This window comes from Corvus brachyrhynchos, unplaced genomic scaffold (assembly GCF_000691975.1).
Source record: "Corvus brachyrhynchos isolate BGI_N302 unplaced genomic scaffold, ASM69197v1 scaffold23, whole genome shotgun sequence".
Classification (NCBI taxonomy): domain Eukaryota; kingdom Metazoa; phylum Chordata; class Aves; order Passeriformes; family Corvidae; genus Corvus; species Corvus brachyrhynchos.
Window position 1 is genome coordinate 9,847,645 of NW_008238983.1, and position 26,624 is coordinate 9,874,268.

The 26,624-nt window shown below is 37.5% G+C and overlaps 1 protein-coding gene across 1 annotated transcript in view; it reads left to right on the top strand.

Moving 5' to 3' along the window:
* Positions 1-26,624, top strand: part of CTNND2 (catenin delta 2) — a 656,025-nt gene that overhangs the window by 518,454 nt on the left and 110,947 nt on the right. Inside the window, exon 12 of the mRNA XM_017738706.1 lies at positions 10,183-10,366. Coding sequence (XP_017594195.1) covers positions 10,183-10,366 — 184 coding nt within the window. The remainder of the gene's footprint in view (positions 1-10,182; positions 10,367-26,624) is intronic.

The following is a 26,624-nucleotide window of genomic DNA, read 5'->3' on the forward strand; positions in this document are numbered from 1 at the left end:
GCCCTGTATCTGTCTTCGCTAATCTATGTAGTTGCAAGTTAGTGAACCTGCAGTGATATGTAAAGCATGTTTAAGAGAGTATTCTATTTAAATGGACCTTTTGGCTCACTTCAGTGGAAGATTTAATTTGATTTCTTTTTTATTTTTTTAATTTGATTTCTTTTTTTTTAAGTAATTCTGGCCAATTATTTAGAATTTTTAACTTCCTAGTACAATTCTTCTATCTATGCAGTTCTTCTATTGGGGGTTCCCAAAGTCAAAATCACATGCCTGCAATTGTTTCCTGTTTGTAAAGTTATTTTCTAATTGGACTTTGTAAGGTATTACACTTGTGATTTTTTTGTATAGTAAATCTTATTTAACAATATTATGGCAAAGGGCTGACTGTTTAGTACTCTAGGATCTCGAAGCACCTTAATTTAATAATTTAATCATTTTCTGCAAAAGTGCCCTTGACATTACCTTAGTTACTGGAGTGTGTAAACACAGATGTGAAATTTTATTGTGATATAAACATGCATTTGGAGGTGGCACCTATTTGTAACCTTATTGCTCTCTGGAAACTTGATTTGAAAATGACTAAAGGCTCTTTTATCCTATTCCAACATGACTTTCCCACAGCCTTAATAAAGAAGAATCAAACTCTTCATGAGTTGCATTCTTACAGTATTTCACCTTGATGTAATTCCTAAAATCTCTATTATATCCCTTTACCTTTGCAGGTTTGTATTAGGTGTTGCTCCAGTATTGCTCATATTAAGTATCCCATGTCTTAATTGTATTCAAGTTTAGTAATGGGGCAATGCAAGTATAAGGAAGCCTGACCAGTGAGAGGCCTAATTAATTAGCAGCCTTTGATACATAATGCAAAAAGATGGGTAGGAAGATAGATGTACAAAGTGGCTTGCTCTTGGAACCAGAGAGACAATTTCAGCATTACACAAACTGCAAATCAGATTATAAAGATACATGTTTTAGGTTCAGATACATACCCTGCCCATCACAAGCTTTTCAAACAGACGACACGAAAAGCCATATATGTGTGTTTAAATTGTCATGATGGTATAACCACACTAAGACTGCTGCTACAAGGTTGACATAACTTTGGTTCAATATATGCTTAGCTAAGAGAGTAAGACTGCCAAATATCCTTTGGGGCCCATAACTCTATGTAGTAAAACAAAATGGAGATGTGGGATAAATGCAGAAAGCACACAAGTGCCTCTTAAGATGCAGCTCTGTGAATTAGCTTCCCCTCCACCTCCAGTATCTGATCACCATGTCCTGTCAAGTCAAGGAGATCAGAAAGGTTAAGCATGGAGATAGATAACTGCTAGCACAGAACTCTGCGTTCAGAAGTGATGGTTTCAATTTCGGCAGGAAAATATGTTCATTCATTTCTTGCTTAGTGTCTGCTCTGCACGTTAGCAAAAAATGTTTTGAGGAACTTTACCAAGCACAGAGGCAGGTGACTTGCAGACTTGAATTATTTTTCTACCAACAGATTTAGGATAAGGGTAACAAATTTCAAATCTATTTACCTGGGCACCAAAGTTTGCTTGTATGTTTTAAATGCTTTTTATTCAAAATGGAGATTTAAAGGGTATTAGATCTAATAAACCTTTCCTACTCCTTCGTTAAATAGATGTAATTGCAAGTACAATATCCTACCACAATCAATTTTAGAAGCTGATTAAATCTTATGAAGTAATTTACTTCTAATTAGGTGTTTTAAATAAAAGTTGTTTTCAACATTAACAAGATTATTTGTGTAATGAAAATTCCTATCTATTTACTCTGGATCAAAGCCAGTGGCTGAATAATGAAACTACATGTTCTAGTTTCTTCAGTATTTCTTTCTTCAAGTACAAGAACCTTTTCAATTTCCAAAGATTACATAATAATTGGACTCCCTCCTTTTGCTTGAGATACTTTTACGCAAGGCATTCTTCAACCTCTGCCCTGAGTGTTGTGGACCATTGAGAATTTAAAAAAAAATGCCAAACTCCATCAAATCCCCTGCAAGTCTCAGATTGCTGTTAAAACAATGTGTTTCATCTCACAGACAGAGCTTTGCATGGGCTAGTTTATCATTTTGTGCTGTTACATCTAAAATCGTGGGGGGAAAAAGGGTTTGTTTAACTCAGAAAAACTACTTTTTACTGCTAAGTGGATAAAATTTGGCTTAATCCAGTCCATTATCAAAGCCAAGCAAAAGCAAATGAAGGCACCTGGTCTGCAGAAGTGGCTGCTTGAGTTAATCACTGAAAGTCCAAGTGCCCCAGTACAACTTCAAACAACTCCACCAAGGTAGTACAAACCCTGTGGCAGGATTAGTGGGCTGCGTGGCTACTCTGTTTTTCCACCCTAGTCATCAGTTACTTTAAGTCTCCAAAAATCATTATTGCAGCATCATAATTTTCATAAAATACTTCAAATTTGTGTTTTGTACTATTTGTACTTCTCCAGACTAATAAGCTGATATTTCATAGTGGATGTGCTAGGGCAAGGCACAGCTGTGTGCTGTACTTTACAGTATGATCCTACTGTGTGGCAGAGTTTAAATTTTAGATTTTAGCATCACCTACAGAAAATATTGCCATCATTTGAAAATATGGAAGTGATTTTCAAACAAATTCAGAGCAGGAATTAGTTGGCATTTTATAAAGTCTTCGTATGAACCCATTGTGGTACCTCTTACCAAAACACCAAATCTTTGTAGTCATTTTCCTTGCAAAACAGGAAGGTAAAAGGTTGTACAGCTTCCACTCATATGGTGTTGGAACCTATAGACTGTGACATCTCCAAGAAATTCCAGAGTCATTCAAAACACATCTTATTTATAGTTCATATGTGCTAGGAAATATAAAAGTAATTTAATAAATTGTGTAATTTTTCTTCAGAAATAATTCTGTCTTATCAAATAACGCTTAGGCAAACAATGTTGACAGTTCAGCTGGATTATTTTATACCACATCTATTACAATTTACTGCCTAATTATAAAACAATCTTTGCCCTCTTTCTCAATATGCTGTCACTATCTTGGCTCTGAAAATGGGAAAACCCACTGATAGAATCTGTTGTCTTCATGAAGAGTCATTCTCAACTTTTTCTGTATCATCAGATTAACTTCTTCACCCCCTGCTGCTCCCAGTTAAATAAGGAGATGTGTTAAAATAGATATTTTCTCAAATCTTATGCCTTGCTTTCTTAGCAACAGGCTGGGGCACTGATTTATCCTGTAAGGTGTTACATCCAAAGCATTTTTCTAAGTAAAAGGGAATGTACCACTAAACAGCAATACAAAACAGGGCCTGTTTCCCTGGTGGTGAATGTGGGAGAGGCAGGACAGGTCACTGGGTGCCGAGGTCTCAGCCGGCAACAGTGCAATGCCCCTGGTAGGGGAGTTCCTTTCCTCTCTTTTAGGAGTCTGCTTAGGGGTGGTTTCATTGGTTTTCCCATCACAGCCTGCTTCCTTCTCCCTATTTCCCAGGCAAACACACATTCATTTGTCCTGCGCTGACCGCTCTCAGTATCAGCACAAAACCCAAGGTGGTCCCTTGTTGCTCTCCTTTTCTCTCTAAAATGGGAAATAACTGTTTTTCCCTTGTACAATCAGTGAGGTGTATCTTCTATGGAAAATTCATTCAAGTTTTGTCCATGTTTTGATTCATGGAGCAGTGAAACTGATTTCATAATTTGCTTGTTAATATACTACAGAAATTATTTTCTTTTTTTGTTTTTTGGTTTTTTTTTTTTACTTTGGTCAAATTTTAAGAGGAAATATGAAACAAGGTAATCTGATAAATAAGGAGTGATAAATAGAGGACATCTGTTGTGGCATATGGCTTGACATAAGAGCTTCACTGAACTTTTTTAGTGGGTAGTAATCCTTTGGGAAAATTCAGCTGGGCATATAATTTTTATGGGCCTGCCTGAATGATGGAGTATTAAAACGCTTGCAGTTTAAAACCACTTTGTAGTTTGAAATGTTTGAGATTTGCCACACAAAAGACTTAAATTTTATTTTGATAATAGTTTTTTGTTTAGAAATGATCTGAATATTTCACTTTTTTGTTTACAAAATGAAAGTTTGAGGGTATGGTGAAACATGTTCATGCTATGATTAAATTACTGTTTTCACTATGCCCACTAATTTTTTTAAAATTTATTTATTATTTTTAGGTTAAAAGGCCAACTTCGCTTTTTCTGTCCCAAATAATGTTATTTACAGTGCTGTCTTTTTTGTAGGTAACAATGTGGCGAGTTCCTTTTTTTCTTTTTTAGTAACTAGACACTGAGCCTTTCATTTTGCACATAGATGCAATTTTATAGATAGAACTAATTTTCTAACTGGTTCTTTTTAGAAAGGAGTTTTGTATTTAGAGCTGTAACTTAATGTTCAGCTTTAAGTATAACATTTTTATTCTCTATATGATGTCTGTTATCAAACATATGTTTTGATTTTGGGTGCTAGAAAAATTATTCAGTATAATACATGTGTAAGCACTGAAAATAAAATCTTGCCACTCATATATATATATCCTTGTTAAATTCCCACATTTTCCAATAAAATACTTAATTTGGAATGGCATTGCCATTAGTTATGTGTTAGGATAAAACTTTTTTTGAAAGCAGTTGATTTATTTTTTTCTGTGTTTCTGTCATTCAGAATGAATTGCTTTTGGCTTGGCTTCTGTGTTTTACAGGACCGATTTAATTTCATCAGCTAGGAAAGCGAGTTAAGCAGGAACCACTGATCTTTCCACAGTAACCTTAGTGAAATCCTCAAGTAATTCCTCTACTGTTTAACATGAAAGCTAATAACTGTTAGGAAATGAGGAAATGTTTATATTTTTTATACTATATGTAGTCTTGTACTTTTATGTAGTCAAGATCAAGCTGTATTTTTTGTAATTAAACAAAAAAACCCACACCATAATAATCCTTCTCCTCTGTGGAAGCTTTTTACTTGTAAGGCTATGAGTGGCTGCAAAGGGAAAAAAATTATGGCTGCAGCTTTGCTTAGCGTTCCTTAAGCTCCTCCCTGCTTTTGGCTTTTACTGAAGCTCCGTCTTTCTCGATGTGGACTTTTCCTACATCAGCTTATACACAGATGGCAGACCACCTCTGTGCATGTAAATAAATGAATTACAGCAAGGTACGCATAGGCATTCATTCACAAACCAGATAAAAAAATATTTCAAGAAAATTGGTGAAAGTTTCTCATCTGTTATGCCAGTTTTAAACTTACTTTCACAGTGTGCTTTTAAGGAGATTCCTTCTGAGCTGTGTGTTGTTCAGGTGCCCGAATTCAAATCAGCCACTTTTTCTTCCCTACAGAAAGTCTGTTACCGAGCCAGTTCCTCACCTTGACGGTTGAGTTGGTTGTGAAGTCTTATTGGACTTTGTATTAAGAAAGGTTGTGGCTGATATTCAGCATCTCCACAGCAGAACTGCTGTAGTCTATCGGGAGCCCACATCTGCTGCCAGGGAGCGGATCCAGCTCTGCAGGGCAGCCTTGCAATTACAGCGGGGGCTCCGAGCAGCAGCCAGCAAATGACTTTTCTAGCACTTGGGAGATTGGGGTAGAAGATGCTTTTCCTAAGGACTCCAGCAAAAAGATCCCTTGTGCTTGGCTTCTGTGCAGGGTATTTAGCTCTCAGATTTCAATCTTAATTGCCATGTTCATGAGGGAAACTCCCTGTAGTAGTTCTGTGCCTTCAGTGCATAAACAAAAATGCCTGCCAGTGCTTTGGTCGCTCTTTCTGGGATGCAGTCTCTCAGCACTATGAAATGGTTTTCTGCATCACTCCATGACCAAACTATTAAATTATGATGAAAAAGGAAAACCTGGATGCATTAGAAGACTTTTGGATTTTTATTTTTACAGAGAATATGAAATAAGCAAAATCTTAATATAATCGAAAGTTGACTTAAACAGCCTGTATTGAGAAGAATCAAAGTCTTGGTTGTCCTAATAGTATTTGTTTACTTACAATCTTTTTACCATATAATTTATTTGGGAAAGTACATCTTTTGCACCACAATAAAAACCCAAGATATAGTGGCAGTGTGACGGGGGCAATGCTTTTTGGGAAAGATGACTTTTCCAGTTTCTTGGTTTCCATGTATATTTGTAGTCTAAGTTGTTCTAAGAGCTTTGTTTATATATATATATATAAGTCATAATTTGAGGTAGCATTAAATCATGAACTAAGTAGTTGGTTAGACTTCCGTGGTTTTGCACGTTCTCTTGCTGTGATGGTATTTTTGCATAGATATATATGATCTCTATTTTCTTGACTTTGAATGGAATACGGGTAGCATGTGCCTTATAAGGTCTTGAGTTGTATCTGACTACAGATAGACATATACCAGTTCTAACTAAAACACCAGCACAAAAATGCATTGAAGTGTTTAATCAGCATGAGTTTGAGCTCCAGCCTGATTCAGGGATTATGGGGTTTTGGCTCAGACTGCTCCATTACATTGAGCAACCTGTTGACCATAGCAGTAGCATGTCCTCTGATAAGCTGCTCCAGAAGATGCAGCTGGATGCAGTAATATCTCCAGAGTGAGCAACCCTGTAGACTCCTCTAAGAATCCTTCATCTGATGTCTGCTAGACTGATACTCAGACCAAAATCCATCTTCTACCTGGAATCAACTGAATATTTTCAATACCAGTTTCTCCTCAGTTTTAAACTTAAAATGAGCTTGCAAGATACTTTTTTACTGTATTTTCACCCTTACATATACATTATATATGTAAGGATGAAAAACCTCAACCTGCAAAATTACTTGTTCATTCTGGTGTAGCTGTTTTTGTCTTTCTACAAGTCTTTCAACAGAACCAAAAGTGATCTGAAAATGGGACACAAAATGCTTAATCTGCCTCACAGCTTTAAAAGCAAGGAGATAAGATACGAATGAAAGTGATTAAGAGATGTACAGCGCTGATTAGTTCTTTACTTCATACTTCTTACAAGAGTCAATCTAGAGATGGTAAACTGTTGAGTTCAACTGTTGTGTTGTTGGGTGGGTCCCCCTTTCTGTCATCAGTCACTGGTGAGTCCAGTCCCTTACGTTTCTGTGGGTATCACTGTGGGCAGTGATGATAATGCAAATTCTTCAGGGGTCAGTCAAGGCACCTCTGAGGCTGTTGCAGACTTTTTTGTTGTGCTCGGAAGCCCAGTTCAGTCAGGGCTTTCAGAGTAAGGTGTCACATGGCCTCAGTAACCAGCTTCTTACAGGAGCTCTAAAGGGCATGTCATGCATACGTGCTTGGAAAATACTTTCAGAATTATGTGGTGAAAGGGGAGCTCTGTAATGGAAGGCGTGTCAGCTAAAGGATTTATTTACTGTCATTCTCCCTTGCAAAGTCAAGGCAGTGGATCATCTTCTCAGACTCCACATAAATCTAGCTCCAGGTCATCCTCAGCAAAAACAATGAGAAGTGAATTGTCAGTGCCCTTTCATAATTGCAAAGCCTTAATTAAGAAGGTTACAAGGAGGCGTGTAGAATGCCAACCTCAGCACGTAGCAAGCAAACTGCACTGCTTGTGAGAATAAATTTGAACTTGTCAGTAGATAATTTTTCATTCATGTGGTTGGTAGATAAAACTCATTGTTCTGGGGTGGAAGAAGATTATGTCATTCCTTAAAACTGTGTGGAACAAAAACTTCGAAGAAAGCATCAGACTTAACTGTGCAGTGCTTCTGCCTTGCCTTAAATCTTTGCTTGCTTCTGCCTTTACCTAAAATCATTTTAGGAGAAGCTGTAATAGCTATTTTAGCCTGGTGATCCCATCATCCTCTTACTCTGAAGGTTTAATTTTCCAGTTAGAGAAATCAGAGAGAAAGAAGACTTAAAGAATATTTCTAGGCTCAACTTTTGCTGAGTTCCATGATGTTTATGTGAGTTTACTTTAAATTAGCAAGAATGTGAAGTGAATAGAAAATAGTGTAGACATACACGTTTTTAAGCATTTTGCCAGACAGGGCTCTTATGTTTCCTTCTTTTGTATTCTTTTCTGCTTTTCCAGTTCATGACTAGTTCTTGAAGCCCAAAGTATTGCTTTGTTGCCATCAAAACACTCTCTTCTGCTTCACTTTCAAAATAGGACTTCTTCACAAAGTTATAACACATTGTCTTGCATAAGAACTAAATTGAACCTTAAAGGGGGAAAGATTTGCATTCTGATTCTCTGCTTTTATACCATGCACATCATTTACACCAGTGTAGATAAATGGGAAAAAAAAAAAAAGGCAACCACATTGTTGTTTTTACTGACAAAACCCAGCAAAATGCTGGATGTTTCAAGAATAGTCAATATGCCATTAAAGCTTGTCAAGAACAGGTCATAGAAAGGCAAGTATAAATATCCTTATGAAGGTCTTTATTCCTTTAAATATGGAATTCCTTTTCATAAGGACATTCAGAACAGAATTCAAACAAAGACTCTTTTCCCTTTAAAGTGGCAATTCTTAAATGAAAAAAATGAGCATTATTAAAATGAACATTACTCCTATTTCTGCTTTTTTTTTTGGTCTGTAGCTAAAGTGTGCCTGCCTCATGCAAATTATTTTAATGGGTTTTTTTTACTAGTATACTGATCTAAATTTTATTTTAAACTGTGTAACTGCCTTTGCAGACAGTTCCATATAAAATAATTTAAACATGAAATTGTATAACTGAAACAGTTTCCCCATAGAGGTAATTAATTTTAAAGAGAAACCCAAAATGTAGGTTGATTCCTCTTAATTGCACTGCTCTGTCAAAGCACAAAATGCTAAGGAAAGCCTTGAGCAAGTAGTGTTCTTGCTGCTTATATTTATAAATGTCTGAGTCTGTGTTCCTAAGGCCTTCCTTCAGCATTTTCCTCCCACACCACTCACTTGGATTTTTCATAGTGTTCATATTTGTAACCTTCTATATAAAATGATGATGGTGGTGAGAATTTTTCTCTTTTGATTGAAAACTGTAATAGACATAAAATCACAACTCAGTTTTGCCACTCAAGATCAGATGTGGGGCCAGGCTTATTGTCCTTTGGGAAGGAGAGTAGGAAGGGGTAGGATTGGATTCTAGAGAAGAGGATGTGTGTTGGGAAGGGGAGGGGCATGATGAGGCAGACTTGCTCTTCCAGCTGCTCCTGGGGGGGTGCTGGGCTAAAATAAAGACCACTGGTTCTTCAGAACAGCAAATTGTCCTCCAGCTTCCCCCAGCAATAGAGCTGCCCAGCAGCAGCAGCAGGCTCTTGGCGCAGCACAGAAGTCGCATGTGCGTTTCCAGCAAATACACAACTGTATAAATATGGGAATGGAAGGCAGGATGTCTTTTGCTCCTAACAATTTCTTACCTGCTTTCTATGTGGCACAATTGCAGTGACCTTGATCTTTGCAGATGTGCTTAGAAAACTTTGGCTCTAGATTTCTCTTCTGTTTCTTTGGCACATTATGAATTGCAACGGAAGAGTTTTTGTTTTTTTTAAACTCCAGTAAATCTCCTTGTTAGTTGCCCCATGAAGCTTGCTGTTTCCATGTAAAAATTACAGTATTCTGTAACTTTGTATAGTTAAATAATTGCAAAATATAAAAGTACTTGCTGAGGTCTAGTACTACTGTATCAGGTTGTGGAGGAAGTCTTTTTGCATGTGGTACCAACTAGCCTAGACAGTTACTTCCATTACAGTGAAGATCACAGGGCTGAGGTTTTGTTCTCTCAATGTGTATCCATCAACAGTGAAAGTTTTAGTGTAAATCAGAACCTGTTTTCTGCTACTGGTTTTTAATAATTTTACTTAGAAGGAAGATATCTGAAGACCAAGCCCTAAAAAATTCCTTGTAATACTCCTTCATTCCCTGTGTGCTTCACAGCCTGCATACACCTAGATCATAACCATCTGCTCAGCTTTTAGGCAGAGCTCTGAGAAATTTCCGGTGTTGATGTGACTACATGTTTTTTGTTCAAAGGTGTATTCCCCCTGCAAAAGTATGCAGGTGTCATTCAGCCCCATCTACAATGTAGTCTGTTTTATTCTTGACAGAAACAGCTAAATTAAGCACACCAATGCTGTGGAATATATTAGTTTGGGTTGGATTGGGTTTTTTTAAACAAAAAAGCATTCAAACTTGTTTTGGAGAAGTGTTAATTATTAGTCATTTTACTTTTTGTAGGAGTTCTCTGGAATCTATCCTCCTGTGATGCACTGAAAATGCCAATCATCCAGGATGCCCTTGCAGTGTTGACCAATGCAGTGATCATCCCTCACTCTGGATGGGAAAACTCTCCACTCCAGGATGATCATAAAATACAGCTCCATTCATCACAGGTGCTGCGCAATGCCACTGGGTGCCTAAGGTGAGTTCTTCAAAACCTTCGCTTTACCTTAATCATCTTGCTTTTGTTTGAATTGGTATTTCTCATTCTTAGGCATGTGTAAACTAAATAATTGGTTTGTCTGTCAGCAAAGATGATGACTTTCCGTGATGTAAACTTAAAGTTGAAAATTAATTAGAAAACAAGCTTCAGATCATTCAAAAACAATCTTTAGAAGGCCTGTTGGGGTTTTCTGTTTTTCTTTTCTTAGCTGCTTTCATCCAAGCTAGTATATTACATATATTTTCTCCCTTTTAGATTTGTCCTGTTTCCCCAATTGCTTAAATGAAGTTGATATGCTCTCACAATTATGTCCAATTTAATCAGTATAAAAAAATAATGAAGATGTTCACAAAAAGTAACGTCTTAAAGGTTTCAGATGCCATTGCTGGAGCTATGATAAATACATAGATTTTTTTATGCTCTTGAAGATGAGAAGTTAATTTCAATAAGAGACCAACCAATTTAATGTTTTTCAACCAAAAGATTTTAATAGATCCGTAACAATTATGATAACTGTTTATGTTTATGTTTCTGTGCTGAACTGGTATGTGCAATGCAAAGGTGCATTTATATAAATACGTGCAATTTGATCTGTCCATTCCTGAAAGTCACTGTAGATGTGAGAATGAAAGTAGAATGAGTAAGAAGAGTTCCAGTTCTGACAAAATCTTACTAAAGGACGGAGTTACAGCAATTTCTGAATTCCAATGCATATTATTTTCTTGAAATATTTTAAGATATTAGGCATGTTCTTTTAAGCGTAGATGTTTTTTCTCCAGGCATATTGGAGTAAATAATCCGTAATCTATCCCAGAGACATGAAAACAGATTAGTTAATATTTTTACATACATCATGGAAAATAACACAGTGAATAGTATGTATCAGTCATGCAATCTGTGTTGTGAGCTGCATCCAAAGCAGATATACATTAAAGAGATAAATAAAAAAGAAAATTGATAGGAGGCAAGGTAAAATAGCAGTATTTTTTATGTGTCTGTAACAAGCACCTTTTTCTCTTTGTGCTATTTCATTAAATGAAATGTCTCCCTTTCCAAAGTTACATTTGAAAAGTTTAAGGGAAAAAGCAATAAATATTATTGACAGCTTATAGGCAATCAGAAGAGAATGAAAGATAGAAGGTAATAACTTCCATATTGCAAATATGGACTTAAATGCAGTGTTGCAGTATTGGACTTCAATGCAGGTGTGATTATGTGAATACCAGCTGTCTTGGGGTATGTGAGTGAAGCCAGGGTTTGTACCTGTGTTGTTTTGACTTTGAAAAGAGTTTATGGTATAACTGTGTGGCACTGCATTCAAATAACTACAAAAAAAATGTTGCCATAGTCACCAGGAAGTGACAGAAGGTGTTATGTGAAGACTTTTACTACGTTAAAAGTCTCACATTTCCAGTATTCAGTGTGTCTCAGTTGAAGAGCTGCCTCTGAAAAAAGCACCTGTTACAAATTTGGGGCTTCACAGTGTCCCCTCTCTGAATGAGCATGTCCGGTGTTGATCTCCCCTCACCATAAGCTCCATCTTCCTGTTAATTTTTCTCAACTGCTTCTCAGGGACTGATGCTCATCCCTGATTCTGCAAACTTCAGTTTTTCCTACCTCTTAGTTGATGGATTCATTCTACACTGGTCTTGAAATCTTTATTCTTTCTTTTTTTTTCTTGTGAGTGTATGTGCACGCCCATTTGCAAACTGATGTGAGCTTACTGTAGCCTGCATTCTGGGTCAGCCTGAGGACTGGGGGCCACGTGAGAATGGTACGTTGCCTGATCTGATACACACTGCTTTGCAGCAAGGCTTACTACCAAGCGCTTGATGGGATGCTGTCATAGCAGAATGGCTTCTGGTCAGCTCGTGCAAAATAAGCTCATATCTGCCTGCAAAAGACTGTGCATATTATAACTCTTGAATCCTTCCCAGGTAGCTGTAGCAGCAGCTCAAACTGCTGTCCTGAGCAGGTTGGTCTTCCTTCTAAACCCAGTCCCTTCAGTCACAGTATGGCTTTTTAATATCTTTCTGATATCAAACCCTCACTATTTCCCAAATGCATCTTTCTATCCTCTCTAATGGCTTCAGATATTTTTTTTGGCCTTCATCCATCTTCTTTAGATAGTTTCATCCCACTGAGTCTGTGTGGATGCTCTTTGGCAGAGCAAGAACATTTGGAGAGGGTTGAAACTTCTACTTCACACCAGCGGTAACTTTTCTTGCTTACTTTTCCCCAGTCACTGTTGAAAATCTCTCTCTATGCATGATGTCAAATTTGAAATTGTGCAAGAGAGAAAAGTGCAAGCTCACCCCTGAGATGGTAACTGGTTTATTCTGTTCATGTAATGTAGTGGGACTGTAGGCTGGAGGAAACAGCAAGTGTCAGAATGAAAAGATTAGAAAATTTTGTGAAGATGATTGGACCCACCACCCTCGATAAACTGAACAGCTTTCACGCTTTTCACACTTTTTGGGTCTAGTTACAAGCCTTGTATTTCCATTTAAAGATCTCACTGGACAAGGGAGGTAAATCAAGAAGATGTAATGTGGTTGCTGGCTGAGGTTGTGCTGTGCTTATCTGCTAAATGGAAAGTCCATTGTCATCTTCCATGGGAGAATTTCTTCTAAGACTGGTTTTGTTGTCCTCTGCTGTTTTCATTTTCTGCTTTTGCTAGAGTTCATTTTGAGGGGATGTGTTACAGTGGGGATCCTGCAACACGTGTATCAGACAACGAGGCCCATGGAAAAGAAATATCTATGGACCAATTCTTTCTAGATGTTTCAGAGATGTTTATTTTCCCAGCTGCATGGCCGGGGCTCTGCTGAGGAGCTGCTCAATCACGGGACCCGAGGGTCCTTGCCCGCGCAGGGGAACACAGAACAACCAATGGGGAATGAGGCTGAGCAGGGAAACCCCGTGTCTCCCTCCCAGGGCCCCTTTCCCAGGACCACGTGGAGGGGGGGAGGGACCCCAACAGGGATGCAGTTAAAATTCACTTGCATTGGGATTATCAGTAACAATGCTCAGTATCAGAAGAAGAGTAGTGGTGTTCCAGATCCTTGACTTGATTCTGAATATCTAATGTTGGCAGATTTTAGAGACATCAGGTTGTATTGCATAGGTTTAATGCTAACAAATATGCCAGGAGGATTTGGGTTTGGGTTTTTTTTCAGTGTTCTGTGACTTTGGTTGTCTGGTGTGTTCACTGCTGAAAACTTTAAATAATATCTGAGAGGTAATATAATCCATCCCATATATGGGATTATGCTAATAATCGCAATGGCCATTATGCAGGAATAGTCAGATCTTTGTTTTTTGTTTTTATCATGGCAGTATATGAATTATTGTTTTTTCTGCTGATCTTTGCTTTTCTCATTTTCTTGATGAGAATTTATTATGATTTTTCAATTAAAAAGTTGGTTATTAACTACAATTTTAGTACTCATGTCCATTTATTCATTATCTTTCGTAGCCACATTCTTAAGTCTCTAACTCCAGTCACCCAGTAATGCAGCTGAAATCACATAAAAAACAGCAGCATCAGACCTTCTCCTATTATTTTCTCTTTTCCTTAAAGATGCTATTTATAAACTGCGTTTTCCATACTTTCCTGATTTGAAAAAAGAAAGTAGTTTTAATATAATATTGTACTAATTAATTTTACATAACTTGAACACTTCGAAATTGTTTAGATAATTCAAATATCTAAATACAGCATTATAGCTATCACTTACAAGTTTAATCTAAATATTCATCTTTCATAAATTGCCAGACCTCAGTGTGACATGTTGGAGTAATCACCCAATTTAGTTACCTCCCCACTGAGATACTAGTACGTTACCTCATTAAGCTCTGGTAAAGTTTGACTTCTTTTTTTTTCCTTCTGTATTTCAGCTGTGACTCTTTTACTTGTGTTAGGGAAATACTGTATCATTGACTTATAGTTTCTGATTCACTTAAACTTATTAGGGATAGTCAGGTAAAAACTGAATTTGTAATCCCAGTTGTTTATGGGAGGGGGTTTGCAATCCCCAATCTGAAATTTAAAAATCAACAGGAGAGACATTGGATAATGCTGTCTTAACATGAAACTTCAACCTTACTTATTACAAAACTATAAATCCCTGTCCAGAGATTTATTTGAAAAAAATCACAGACAAAAACTTTTCAAGAATTTTTTCCTCGTGTACAATCTAGAACCTTGTTTTTCTATTAATTTAAAATGAATTTGAGTTAATAGAATATCATCTGAGGACTTAGAAGAATTTTAAGACTTTACTGTTTTAAAATTCTAGTGTGGGTTTAGATGCAAAATTATTAAATGCTTTTTCTTTCTTCCATGTTCTGTTTAATCTTTCATCATGCACTGAAAGTACAGGGGCAGTTGTGAAAATCAAAGACCTGGTAAAATATTTATCTTCATCCCATTAGTTGATTACAAATTGTATGGGAGTATCATTTAAGTAGTTGTTTGTTTAGAAAGCCCCACATCTTTCCAGTTTTCATACTTCATACTTTCTTACTTGTAAAACCTTTAACAAAATACCTTTAATTATTTTTCAACTGAATAAATATGTAGCCAGCTCTCAAAGTAGAAGAGCAAGGGAGAAAAGTGCTTTTAAAACATGAATTGAATAACTGACCCAGTAGTATTTTCTGGATAGATCAACTTTTGGGAGGAACAAATTGCCTTGTTAAAACAGTTTGTGTTAGCTGTGAAGCCTGAATATCAAATGTCTTTATTGCAGGTGAGTGATGTATTTCAGAGACATTTACATCTAATGCATTTATCTCACTATCTTATTTCTCCTCCAGTTCTCTTCTAAGCAGCCAAAGTCTATTGACTCCTATTCTTAGGAACTTCTGTTCTCTGTTTCCAAGAGAACATTCTGCTGCATACTGACAAAATAAGATGGGGGAACAGCATCAAATAAATGGCACAGACTGTATTATTTATCATCTGTTTAGTTTCTAAAGAAACATATATGTAGACACATGTATGTGAAACATGTTTGAGACTAAACTGATAGATATATTTTTGTAGGTGTGTTTATGTTGTATACATTTAGATATAGAAGGGCTGATTATGGAAGCTTTTTTATAGAATACCTTTCTGTCTTTACTGAGTGGTGCAGGCTCTGAATATCTGCTATTGAGTATAAATGGAGCTGACTTCTTACAGTAAGACCAGGACTATTGCTGCTGATTTTGTAGTTCTCCTCCTGTTAACAAAGCAGTCACGTTTTGTCCATTCCTTTTGATGCTGTGGTTGATATAGAGATTGTGGACTTACCAACCCATCTCAGTACTTTTCTAGAACCCAGGAGCTCTTCTCAGGCTCTGCCCTTGCAATTTTGTCCATCAGATAACAGAAAGTCCATGTTTTCTCTCAGAAAGAAACCTGTCAAAATGCAAAGTTAGGACAAAACTCAAATGCATTGTGTATTTCCACAGACAGCCTACTCAAGGGAGAGACTTTTACTACAAGCAATTCCAGCAAGAGGTATGGGAGAGAGAACTACGTAGAGGGATACTGACACAGGTTTATCTACTTGTAGAGAGGAACATTTCCAAATCCAAACTTGCAATTTTTCCTCCTCTTAATGTCCTCAAATCCAGTCTTATCCTGCGTTAATCACCACTGTTCTTGTCTTTGTAATATGTTTTGAGCTATTAAAATTACAAAGCTGGTATACGTAACATCCAAGGACCATCAGACCAGCAGATTGGATGCCAAGTATCCAGGTTCTTTATGGGAATGTATTGTGGTGAAACACATTGCTACCAAGTTACCCACCATTATTAAATGGTGCACTACTAAATGTGCATTATTAAATTCAGCATCATTTTGCCATCTCTACAATGTTGAATCAAATCAGAGAGCTCCTAAAGTCCAGGGTTATACTGGTGATACTGGTGTGTCCATTGTGAAACAAAGACACGCTCTCCTGAGAGTTCTCCTCAGCTTAGGAATTTCTTTGGGACCTGGAGTTGGAAGCAAGTGTAGAGGAAAGCTTTGTCAAGAAGCTAAGGAAAAGCTTAACTTGAATCTCCACTTTTTATGAATTTCAATGACTTTCCATTAAACTTAAATTCTAATTAAAAATATTTCATTTTTGGGTCCCAGAAATTACAAGCTGTGGAGAGCATGAAGAGGCTAATGACAACTCTCCACTATTTTGAAGAAACTGAGAAGGGTTCTTGACTTGTACTGTACAAATAACTAACAGATAATTTACAATTTAATATAAAGATATCTTGATCACAACTTCTACATCTTGTCTTTCCAGGTTAAATCTGAATGGCATATTGCTTACTTTTAAATATGTTCACTCAGAAGTTCTGTATTACTTGTATAGGATGATTTTTTAAAAAAATTCTTTAGTAAGTTTGCTAGTATAGTATTTGCTCCACAAATACTATACAGGAACATAGTTCACAAGAGGGAAAATAACCCAAACTTCTGTTTCTTGTCTTTTAAAATAATATAGAAAGAAGTAAACTCTAAATTGCATCTGCCTAATAGCAAGCATTTTAATCAATGAATCATAGATTCATAGAATGGTTTGGGTTGTTTGGTCTAGTTCCAACTGCCCTGCCATGGACACTAGATCAGGTTGCTCAAAGCCCCATCTGACCTGGCCTTGAACATTTACAGGTGTGGGGAGCCCACCCTTTCTTGGGGCAGCCTGTACCAGAGCATCACCGCCCTCACAGTAAAGAATTTCCTTCTAACATCTAACCTGTATCTCCCCTTTCTTGTTTTAAAATTATTCCCCCTTGTCCTCTTGCTATCAGGCCATGTAAAAAGTCAATTGCCATATTTTTTATAAAGACCCCTTTAATTACTGCAAGGCTGCAATGAGGCCTCCCCAGAGCGTTTTCCTCTTCAGGCTGAACAGACCGAACTCTCTAAGCCTGCCCTAATAGGAGAGTCTCCAGCCCTCTGAATGTGTGTCAGCAAAAGATCCTGGTTTTCAGAGGCTCTGGAGTATTTCTAGACTATCACTGATTTAACAGCTCTGAAAATAATTTGTAGTTTTGTTGTTGATAATGAGTTTAAGTGTCAAATTTCAGGCCCCCACTGTCAAATTTCAGAAAGGCTTCTCTCATGGTCATGAACTCTGCAAGACATATGGTTAAAAAGGCCTAAAACTTTCACTAACTCATGTGTAAATATTCATGGCCATGTTCCTCATCTTCCAACCACAAACCGAAATGGGAAAAAGCATAGGGAATAAATAAGAGCCATTCTGCAGGGAAATGCGTATTTCACCTTTTCAAGAAGGTAGTTTCAAGTCTAGAAAAAAAGTCACAAACCAGTTTAAGAGGCCAATATGATTGCATCCCAGTTAAGCCTAAAGTTTTGAAGGTGAATTTCCACAAGATAGTAAATGGATTGTTCTTTTCTGAACACTGCAATTGTTCAGAAATGTAGCTGAAATAAAAATCTAATGTTAAGACTCAGGGGGAGAGAGAAATTTTAGTAGGAATAGATCAGTGTCCTCTGATTACTGCTGTAATATTTTTATTCAGAAGATACTCAAGGGAAAAGTACCAACAGAATTAAATGTGTAGTTGTGTCAGATATTTAAGCACCCCACTTTTTCTTCACAGTGTAGTTATTCCTAATTTGCATATTCATGAACTAATTTATAAGGTTTATACAAGGTCATACTGTATTAATTATAACAGTGGCATTCAAATGGCACTCTGAAGTGTAGTGCTTTTAATGCTTCTTCAGCATTCCCAGTAAAAGCATTATTTCAACATATCAAATTGATGCTACAAATTCTGTATGGCTCTGGAAGTTCATTCTGGGCTCAAGCTGATGAAAAGCTTAAACAGAAATTTTGTTTTTAAACTGATATTATGGAAAGCCCTTTGTATGCTTTTTTTTGGTCTGAAAAATAATACAACATAATTCCAGCCACTTTTTACTTTCCTGTACTTAAAAATATATGAGCTTTGGTGGCATATCTCCTTCCTGCATCATTTTATCTGATAAGAGACGCTGGGCTGCTCTGCAAAAATCTGCCTTCAAATGCAGAACAAACTCCCAATGTATTGATTTTGCACAGAGTTAGCCAAAAAGGGATCTGTCAACATACAACTTCAAAATACTGTGTAAGTGGTTCCCGGGCAAACAAGGAAACTCACTCATGGGTCAGTGGGGCTTCACGTTTGGATACCAAGTAGAAATACTTGACCTATATGTTGAGAGTCTGCTAACTGAGGTCCTAGCTGAAATTTAGTTCCTATTCTTCAATTAGCATCTTTTAGTCTCTTTAACATGAATGTACGTGGGTATTTTAAGGAAAAAAAGATCTGCAACTTAACTGGGTGTCATACAGTTAAAAGTATTTACTTATAGCTATGGCAGGGGTGTGTTCTTCCTGTATTTAACTAATTTTTTGTTTCTGGAAATTATACACACACATGAAAAGAATGAATATGTCTTTTCTTGCATCTTGTAATACTCTTAGGCTCAGCAACAATGACAAAATTATAAAGTGTTGCTTCTAAGGCTGAATGGCTTATGATGTACACTAGCTTTGAATGTGGGGGGTGTTGAATATCTCAAGTATATTTTGAATGACTGACTGTTTTCCCAGCTTTTAATGATTTTAATTCCTTTTAGGTTGAATGCCTGCTGTTGACTAGTGCCTAATGTGAAAATTAAATGTCCACTCTTACTTGCACGGTTAGGTAGTGTTAATTTACATTTCCTTCTGCCAGAGGTTTAAGCCTTGTGGATGTGAATGCTCTGAAGAAGGTGAAATTGTTTGTTTTGTGAAATGGCTTCAACTTTGTTGTTTGGGGTTTTTGTCATTTCAGAACAGTTTTCATTTATGCAGTGTTAGCTTGGCAGACACTGTAATAAAGTATGATCTGAGTCTTGGTGTCCTGCTGGCTTGATTGAGCTGACTCTAAGCACAGCTGACAATAGCCTGTCTCCTTCTCACTGGCCAGCTGCAGAGATGAGTATCACAGTGCCACAGATGTTTTCTTTTTGGGAAGAGCCCCCTAAGCCTGTGTGGTACCACATGTATTTTAGAGCACATCCATGCATTCACTATGTAGGAATATAAAGAGATGAAGCAAATTTTGTCTTAGCTGTCTGGGCCCACTGAGTGGGAATCAAGGTGTACCTCTGTTGTGGCTTTGCTGACTATCAAAAAGCCTGAATAGTCCTTCTTGAATGGGTACTTTGAAAAACTTGTGTAGTCTGGCTCCACAGAAAATACTATTTGTCTCAGCATGAGAGAAAAGCTGATTGTGACAATTCTGTGGCACCACTCATGGTCATGATGATTGATGATAGAGGATGATGTTTTATTTACCCAAGAAAGATGGAAGCACAGTCATTCAGAGTTTGTATGCCCACTCAATTTCACCAGAGAGAATAAAATAATACTCTGTAAGTTTGGGGTTCTTTGGCGCTCATCGCGTGCTTTCTATATTGACTAGATTTTCTCTTCTTAAAACTATTTGCGTTACTGGGCAGTATGAAAAAGGAACATTTGAAAACACATGGCTCTGCAGAGTGAAGGAAAGGCAGGGTGTACTTCTGCAACTTTATCTCTTTGTCTCACGATAAATGGCTTCAAGTCTGAAGAAACTTCACCTAGGAATGGGAAGATCACTTGGTCTCTTTGCTCAGTCTGAGGATTTTTGGTAGAGAGATGTATTGAAGTATGCTGAGCTTGCTTCAGCCTTCTGGATAAGCCAGCCAGCATCACAGAGCAAACATTTTATCACCTCCTTTCGGAATGTTGTGGGCATGTGAATTGTTTGACTTCAGGCACAGGAGTAATTAATGCCAGCAACTCAAGTTGAGCCAGTGCTCAAATCTTTTCCTGAGAGAAGGCTTTGATGATATTCCACACGTCTGCAAGTCGGTGAGCTACTGAGAGCTGGTGAGAAATGGTCTCCAGCAAAAAGTATAGCACTGAAGCCCCAAGAGCTGCAGTTTGTACTAATCACACTCACAAACTTTGCTACTTTTATCTGTTTGGGAAATATTTTCCCAAGAACTCTCCTGATGAAGTAAGTAAATAAAAAAAAATATGGCTCCTGGGGGGTGTTATAAAAACAGGCTGCAGACTGCCAGGCCTGCTTAGTTTGCAGTCCACTCAGAATGTCTGTGCTGAAGACTGAAAAGCAGAAGATCATTTCCAAAGGTCATATTTTGTGAAACTTTGTCCAGTGAGTGTTGAGATTGCATTCTTATCATCATCACTGCAAATCTCCATAGAGGAGTTTTAGCACTTTGTAAGATTTTTTGTTGATCAGAGAGGGCAGTCTAGTAAGAGCACATTGACAAATGAAGACTACTACTTGGAATAAAATGGATTCCGCCTTTTCTGAGAGGATTAATAAAGTGGATTGTTAATTTGAAGGTAAATTGAAGCTTCTGTAAAGACTGAAGTAAAAAGCAAGTGATGCTTTTCACTAATTCAATTCAATTTCATTGGTTTTATACAATTTGAATATTTCTGTGGTCATAATACAAACTAACACACAAGTGAAGTGAAAGGATTTAGAACTTGGGCGAGGTGGTGCTGATTTTCAGCTACAGCTCACTGATAAACACACAGCCTTGCAAACACTACCTCAGAAAGGCAGAAACAGCACAAAAGGAGAGGATTTTAGTGTCTTCTGCCAGCAAAGTCTGTGCTAAGTTTCTGTCTAATACGGAAAGCGGGGTGGAAGACTGCCATCTTCAAAAGTCAGAGGTATTAGGGGATTTGTAGATTTCAGGTGGTTTTTTCCTACTGTCTTCCCTAAATTAGCTTCATATACTGTACTTTCAAGGTTACTATTACTGGTGGGAAAGTTTTCTTGAGAAAGAAAGAATACATTCAGTAAAAAAATAAAAAATCCAGTATTTTAACAGCATAAGCATGTACTATGAAAGTGTTTAACATCTGCCTGAGAGATGTCCTTTTAAAAAAGCATATAGTGACACGGGGGAGTGGCTTCAAACTGAAAGAGAGTAGGTTTACGTTAGATGTTAGAAGGAAATTCTTTACTGTAAGGGTGGTGAGGCACTGGAACTGGTTGTCCAGGGAAGTTGTGGATGCCCCATCCCTGGAAGTGTTCAAGGCCAGGCTGGATGGGGCTTTGAGCAACCTGGTCTAGTGGAAGGTATCCCTGCCCATGGCAGGGAGGTTGCAGCCAGATGGTCTTTAGGGCCCCTTCCAACCCACACCATTTTACAATTCTATAATAGTTTTAGCTAGGATTGCACACTCCATGCAGACAATTTCTGTGACAAAGTACTTCTGAAGTATTTGTCTTAGTGTAGCTTTTTTACATTCACAACTCATTTCTTTTTGTCAGATAGTTATTTATTATAGTTAGTTGGTTACAGCTTCAGCGTTTTCTCTTGAAGGACAGTAGTATGGTGAAACACCTCCTCCTCTCCCCCTGCTATCATTCATCCTTCTTTATATCAGATCTACTGTGTACAAAAGAACAATATTTGGAAAGGGTTTCAAAAGAGATAGTCACGAGAGGGCACAGTGCATATTGTGCATATACAAACATGAGTTTAGGGGTTTTTTTAATCCACTAATGCAGTAAAAATACCCAGTAGAATAGACAATAAAAATATTTATTTACCAAAAAAATTTATTTCATTCCCTGTGTTCATTTTATATAATTGATTTGTGCTGAGGAAGGTTTTTAGTCAACTAGTCAAATTGATTGACTTTGATTGATTTTGATACTTGCTGTGTTTGGTTACCAGACTTCGTGTTAAGAAGGAGTGTCTTCTAATCAATGCAAATATGAGAAAATGCACAATATTGTTTGTGCTTTTGGTAGTTACTTTAGTTGTTAGAGTCAGCTGCCTGTGCTCGCTGTCTGGTTGCACAGGTGGGCACTTGCAGTCAATGAGGAGAGAGATCTAAAGCTGCCTGGCCTTGGGCACAGCTTGTGACCTCAGAAATAGTTAAGTTTCATAAACCCACAGAAATAAGGGAGATCTCATTTTTAGTTAACAAACACAGTGGGAGGTCATCCTTTTTATAGCTTATGTGATAGAGGAAGCAAAGCAGAGTACTGGCTCTGTTTGCATTCACCGACAGCATGACCAGGAACAAACATTTGTGAGTCTGTACGGGGGTACTTGCTGTGCACAAGAGAAAGATCAACTGGGACAAATTCAAGAGAAGAATCAACTGAGACAAGTTCAAAAAGGAGAGTACAGCTTTATTAATTTAACATCAAGGACAGTGATGTAACTAGGGTGATGTCTTCTGTGCTGGATATCAATGTGTTTTGAAAACAGTGTACTCCTGCTTAGCCCACTCTTAGGTGGAATCGTGTCACCCTTCCCTGTCACTTCCCTGGCACCTGGTCCACACATAAGGCATAGGATCCACCAGCAAAATCAACAGGAGTATGGCTGCCACTGGAATCACCAGCGCTGAAACAGGGAGGGGGGAAATTCACATGAATTATGCAATTTTCTGAACTGAAATTTTATACCATTTACAGAAATGACATGGGAATTTTTAATTGTTTTTAGAAGAACAGTGTGTTTGCTTTTTTTGTTTTCTTTACCTTTTAGAGGACTGGTAGTTTTGTTTTTGCCTTTAACTAGGTTATAGAAGAGTCAGCTAAAAGAGTCCTTGGGCACTGAATTAATCACAGATTTCCAAGATTTTTTTTTATTGAGTATTATTTTGTTTGGGCTTTAATCAAAGAAACTGTAGCACCTGAAGTTAAACAGAGGCAGGATTTCCACCTTGAGAGAGTTCAGGGAAAAAAATCATCTTTCTTTGATTTGAAAAGCAATTTATTACTTGTTTTAGGTGTCTTGATTAACTAGACACCTGAATTAAGTACTTGTTGTTTAGAGGCATACTAGTGCTGTACGTATGTCACATTTGTGTATACAAAGATTATCTGTAAATAATCAGTTTGTTTTACTGTTTTTCCCCCTGAATATGTAGGTACTTTAAGCACTTTGCTAGTGTTTTTATCTCCAATGAAAACAAATAATTACTTGCTAATAAAACAGAAAGACATGTGCATCTCTAGGGGGCTTTTATGTATTTATATATTTTTCTTTTTTTGGTACTCTTTGGCCTGAATAGTAGCAGTTGGTAGAATTTATTTTAAGGAAGTGATTGCATTAGCACAAACATTTTATTCTAGAATTGTGGTTCCACATATCATGAAACACATGGGAAGCATTAACTGATTAATTATTCCCCATAATTCTCCAACATATCTCTGTCTAGATTATAATGCTTGCAATATCACTTCTGCCAGGGTTACATTTTGCCTGACCTTGTGGCAGACATACAGTGTAATTACTAAATCGGGGCTAATTTATGTAAACAAATGCTAGTTTTTCATAGCATGAACCCTATCATTATGTTTTATTGCTAGTGGATGTGTTATGTAGTCAGCCATTATTCAAGGGTTTGGGTAGATCATTATAGGAAATTATACTATAAACTAAGAAGACTAGAGTTTACAAAGTGAAAATATCGTAATCCTTAGATACTATTTTAATTTCCTCCCCTACAAATATGTGAGAGCTTCAACTGATAATGCTTTAGCAAAGTAAATATATTTTACTTTGTATGAGGGTACTTCAGGTATTTTCCAGTTAGTGCAGTTTGAGGGATTCTAATGCAAACCACAGCTTGTATCAGATGTAATAGATAAAAATAAATATGCAGGAACTGGAGTTTATTTGATACTGTGGTAACTACCATGTAGTGACCTTCATCTATCAAAAACTTCTGAAGTAGCTGCCATACAATAAAAGTAACTGATTTTCATTGTTCCTAAACTAGCCTAATAGCTCCCATTCTTAAATCAAGTGCAGGAATGTGTTATAAAGGATAACAGTGAACTATCCACCAGTTTTCTTCTTGATTTCTAATAGTACTAATAATATAATTTCATTCTTTCTTTCCTTATTTCTTATTCTTAGATAGGTAAAGAAAGGAGATTGATCATGTTTACAGTGATGTCTGAATACCTGGAGTTTTCAGTTGCAGACATGCAGCAGTATTGGGAGTGGGACTCTCGGCAGGCGTCTAAGCTTATTCATTCCTTTCCTGTTTAATCATCTCACATTTACTCTCTCTGTTGGAGGTCTGTCCTTGTGCTGTTCATTTTTTCAAGTTCATGTATACAGTAAGAAACAAATTATTAATCTATTTAATCAATAATAAGTATTTGTTCATGCTCAAAATCTGCAGTGAGAAGCAGAATGGTTTCCATCAGATGCCAGTTTGGAGTTTGCTCTGCTTTTTTCATAGTTAGTGTGAAATGAATTTAGTGGCCTCAGCACAACTCCTGCTACTGTCTCACTCAAAGCAGTACTGCTCCTGCCAGTCCTTTATACCCAGGTAGGAAATAGGAATGATGCTGGTGGTATAAGTGGAAGGTAGCTTGTAGTACTGGGTACATGTGCCCTGCAGCAGGTTGACATCAGCATGTTCAGCCAGCAGCACAGACTGTTTCATTTGGTATCAGCCTCCTGTGGGCCTGGACCGTACATTTAGGTTGTTATTCTCAAATGTAGTGGCATACTTTCAGGTTTAAGTTTGGTTGTTAACCATCCCTGCCTAGGCTTTGATCATCCTCCTGACAGCAGCATCAAGGTATCCATGGCAATCACACGTTCAGTGGATTTTCAATCTTTTGTGAATCCATTTCAGAGCAGAAAGGTATGCATGAATTTAAAAACAAACAAACAAACCGAAACAAAACAAAAACCAACGAAAAATACCACCACATAACCCAAACCAAAAAAAAACACCAAACAAAAAGCAATCAGCTTGCTGGGAACTTGGGAACAAATCACGCTGCTGTACAGGAAGACTGGAAATTATGGCAAAACCGCTCACTTGGGTAAACATTGGGTAAACAGGAAGTCTCCTGAAGCACAAGAATAAACCAGAGTGGAAACCAGAACAACAAAGGAATATGAAAAGCTGCATTTGGAGATAAAATGAGGAAGATCAAAGACCAGCAGGAGGTAACTTGGGATATAAAGGGTCACAGCAGGGGATTCTACAGGCATATGTATCCTAAAAGGAGAAAGCAGTTGAGGAGAATGGAAGCCCATTAATGCATGGGGAAGACAACCTAGTGATGGATAAAAGGGAAAAGACTGAAGAACTCAACATCTGTTGTGCTATAGTTTTATCAGTCAAATCCTGCTCCTGGACTCCTGTACATTTCAGCGTGTTTTTAGAAGAACAGGGAGAAGTAGCCATGGGCATCAACAGGATAAGGACTATTTGGAGCACATGTACATATATATGTATTTGGATCCATGACGCTGGATGGAATATACGCAAGGGTACTGCAAGAAAAGCTGATTGATACAGTTGTGAGGCATCTATCACACTGGTGTTTTAGGGAGGTGACTGAGAACTAAAAAAAAGGCTAAAAGTTTATCTGGTTTTGAGGAGAACAAAAAGAATAGTCTGGGGATCACCTTTATCTCAAACCGTGGAAAAAACACGGAGTATGACTTTTTAGAATCCATTTCAAAACATGAAGGAGGAACAGTCAGCATGGATTTGCCACTGGCAAATCATGTTTAATGAATGTGATTGCCCTCTGTGATAAAGTGTTTGTCCACATGGATGAAGGGAGAGCACTGTTGGAATATACTATTCCTTTATTGTTTAATTAGTACAGGCTGAAAATCCTGACTGAGCAGCGCACTTTTGAAAAGGAACTGGGGTTTATAGAGGACCCAAATGTGAGCCAACAGTGTGTTCTCATCATGTGTATGACAGACTGGGATATATCTGTGACCAGCAGGTACATGGAAGATTATCTCCCTTTCCTTGGTACTGCTATGGACACCTGGGCAACACTGTTTCCAGCTTTGTTTAATAAGAATTCTCAGAAACTGGAGAGGGTGCAGGGAAAAGGTTACAAGTTTCAGCTTGGGAAGTTCAAATTGGACATTACCAGGCAGACAGTGCAACACTAGAATAGAGCAGTGGTGGAATGTCCGTCCTTTGATGACTTCAAGGCTCTCCAACAAAACCACTGACCTTCTCTGATGTTGATAATCCTTCCATAGGCTGGACCTGGATGACTTCCTGATGGTTCTTCCAACTAACATTTCTGAGATTATGTGAGTGACTCCAGAACTTCAAGTCAAGTCCCTGGAAAACTGGGAGTACAGAAATTTCAAGCTCTGAGACAAAATCTGGAACAGAACAAAATTCCCTTG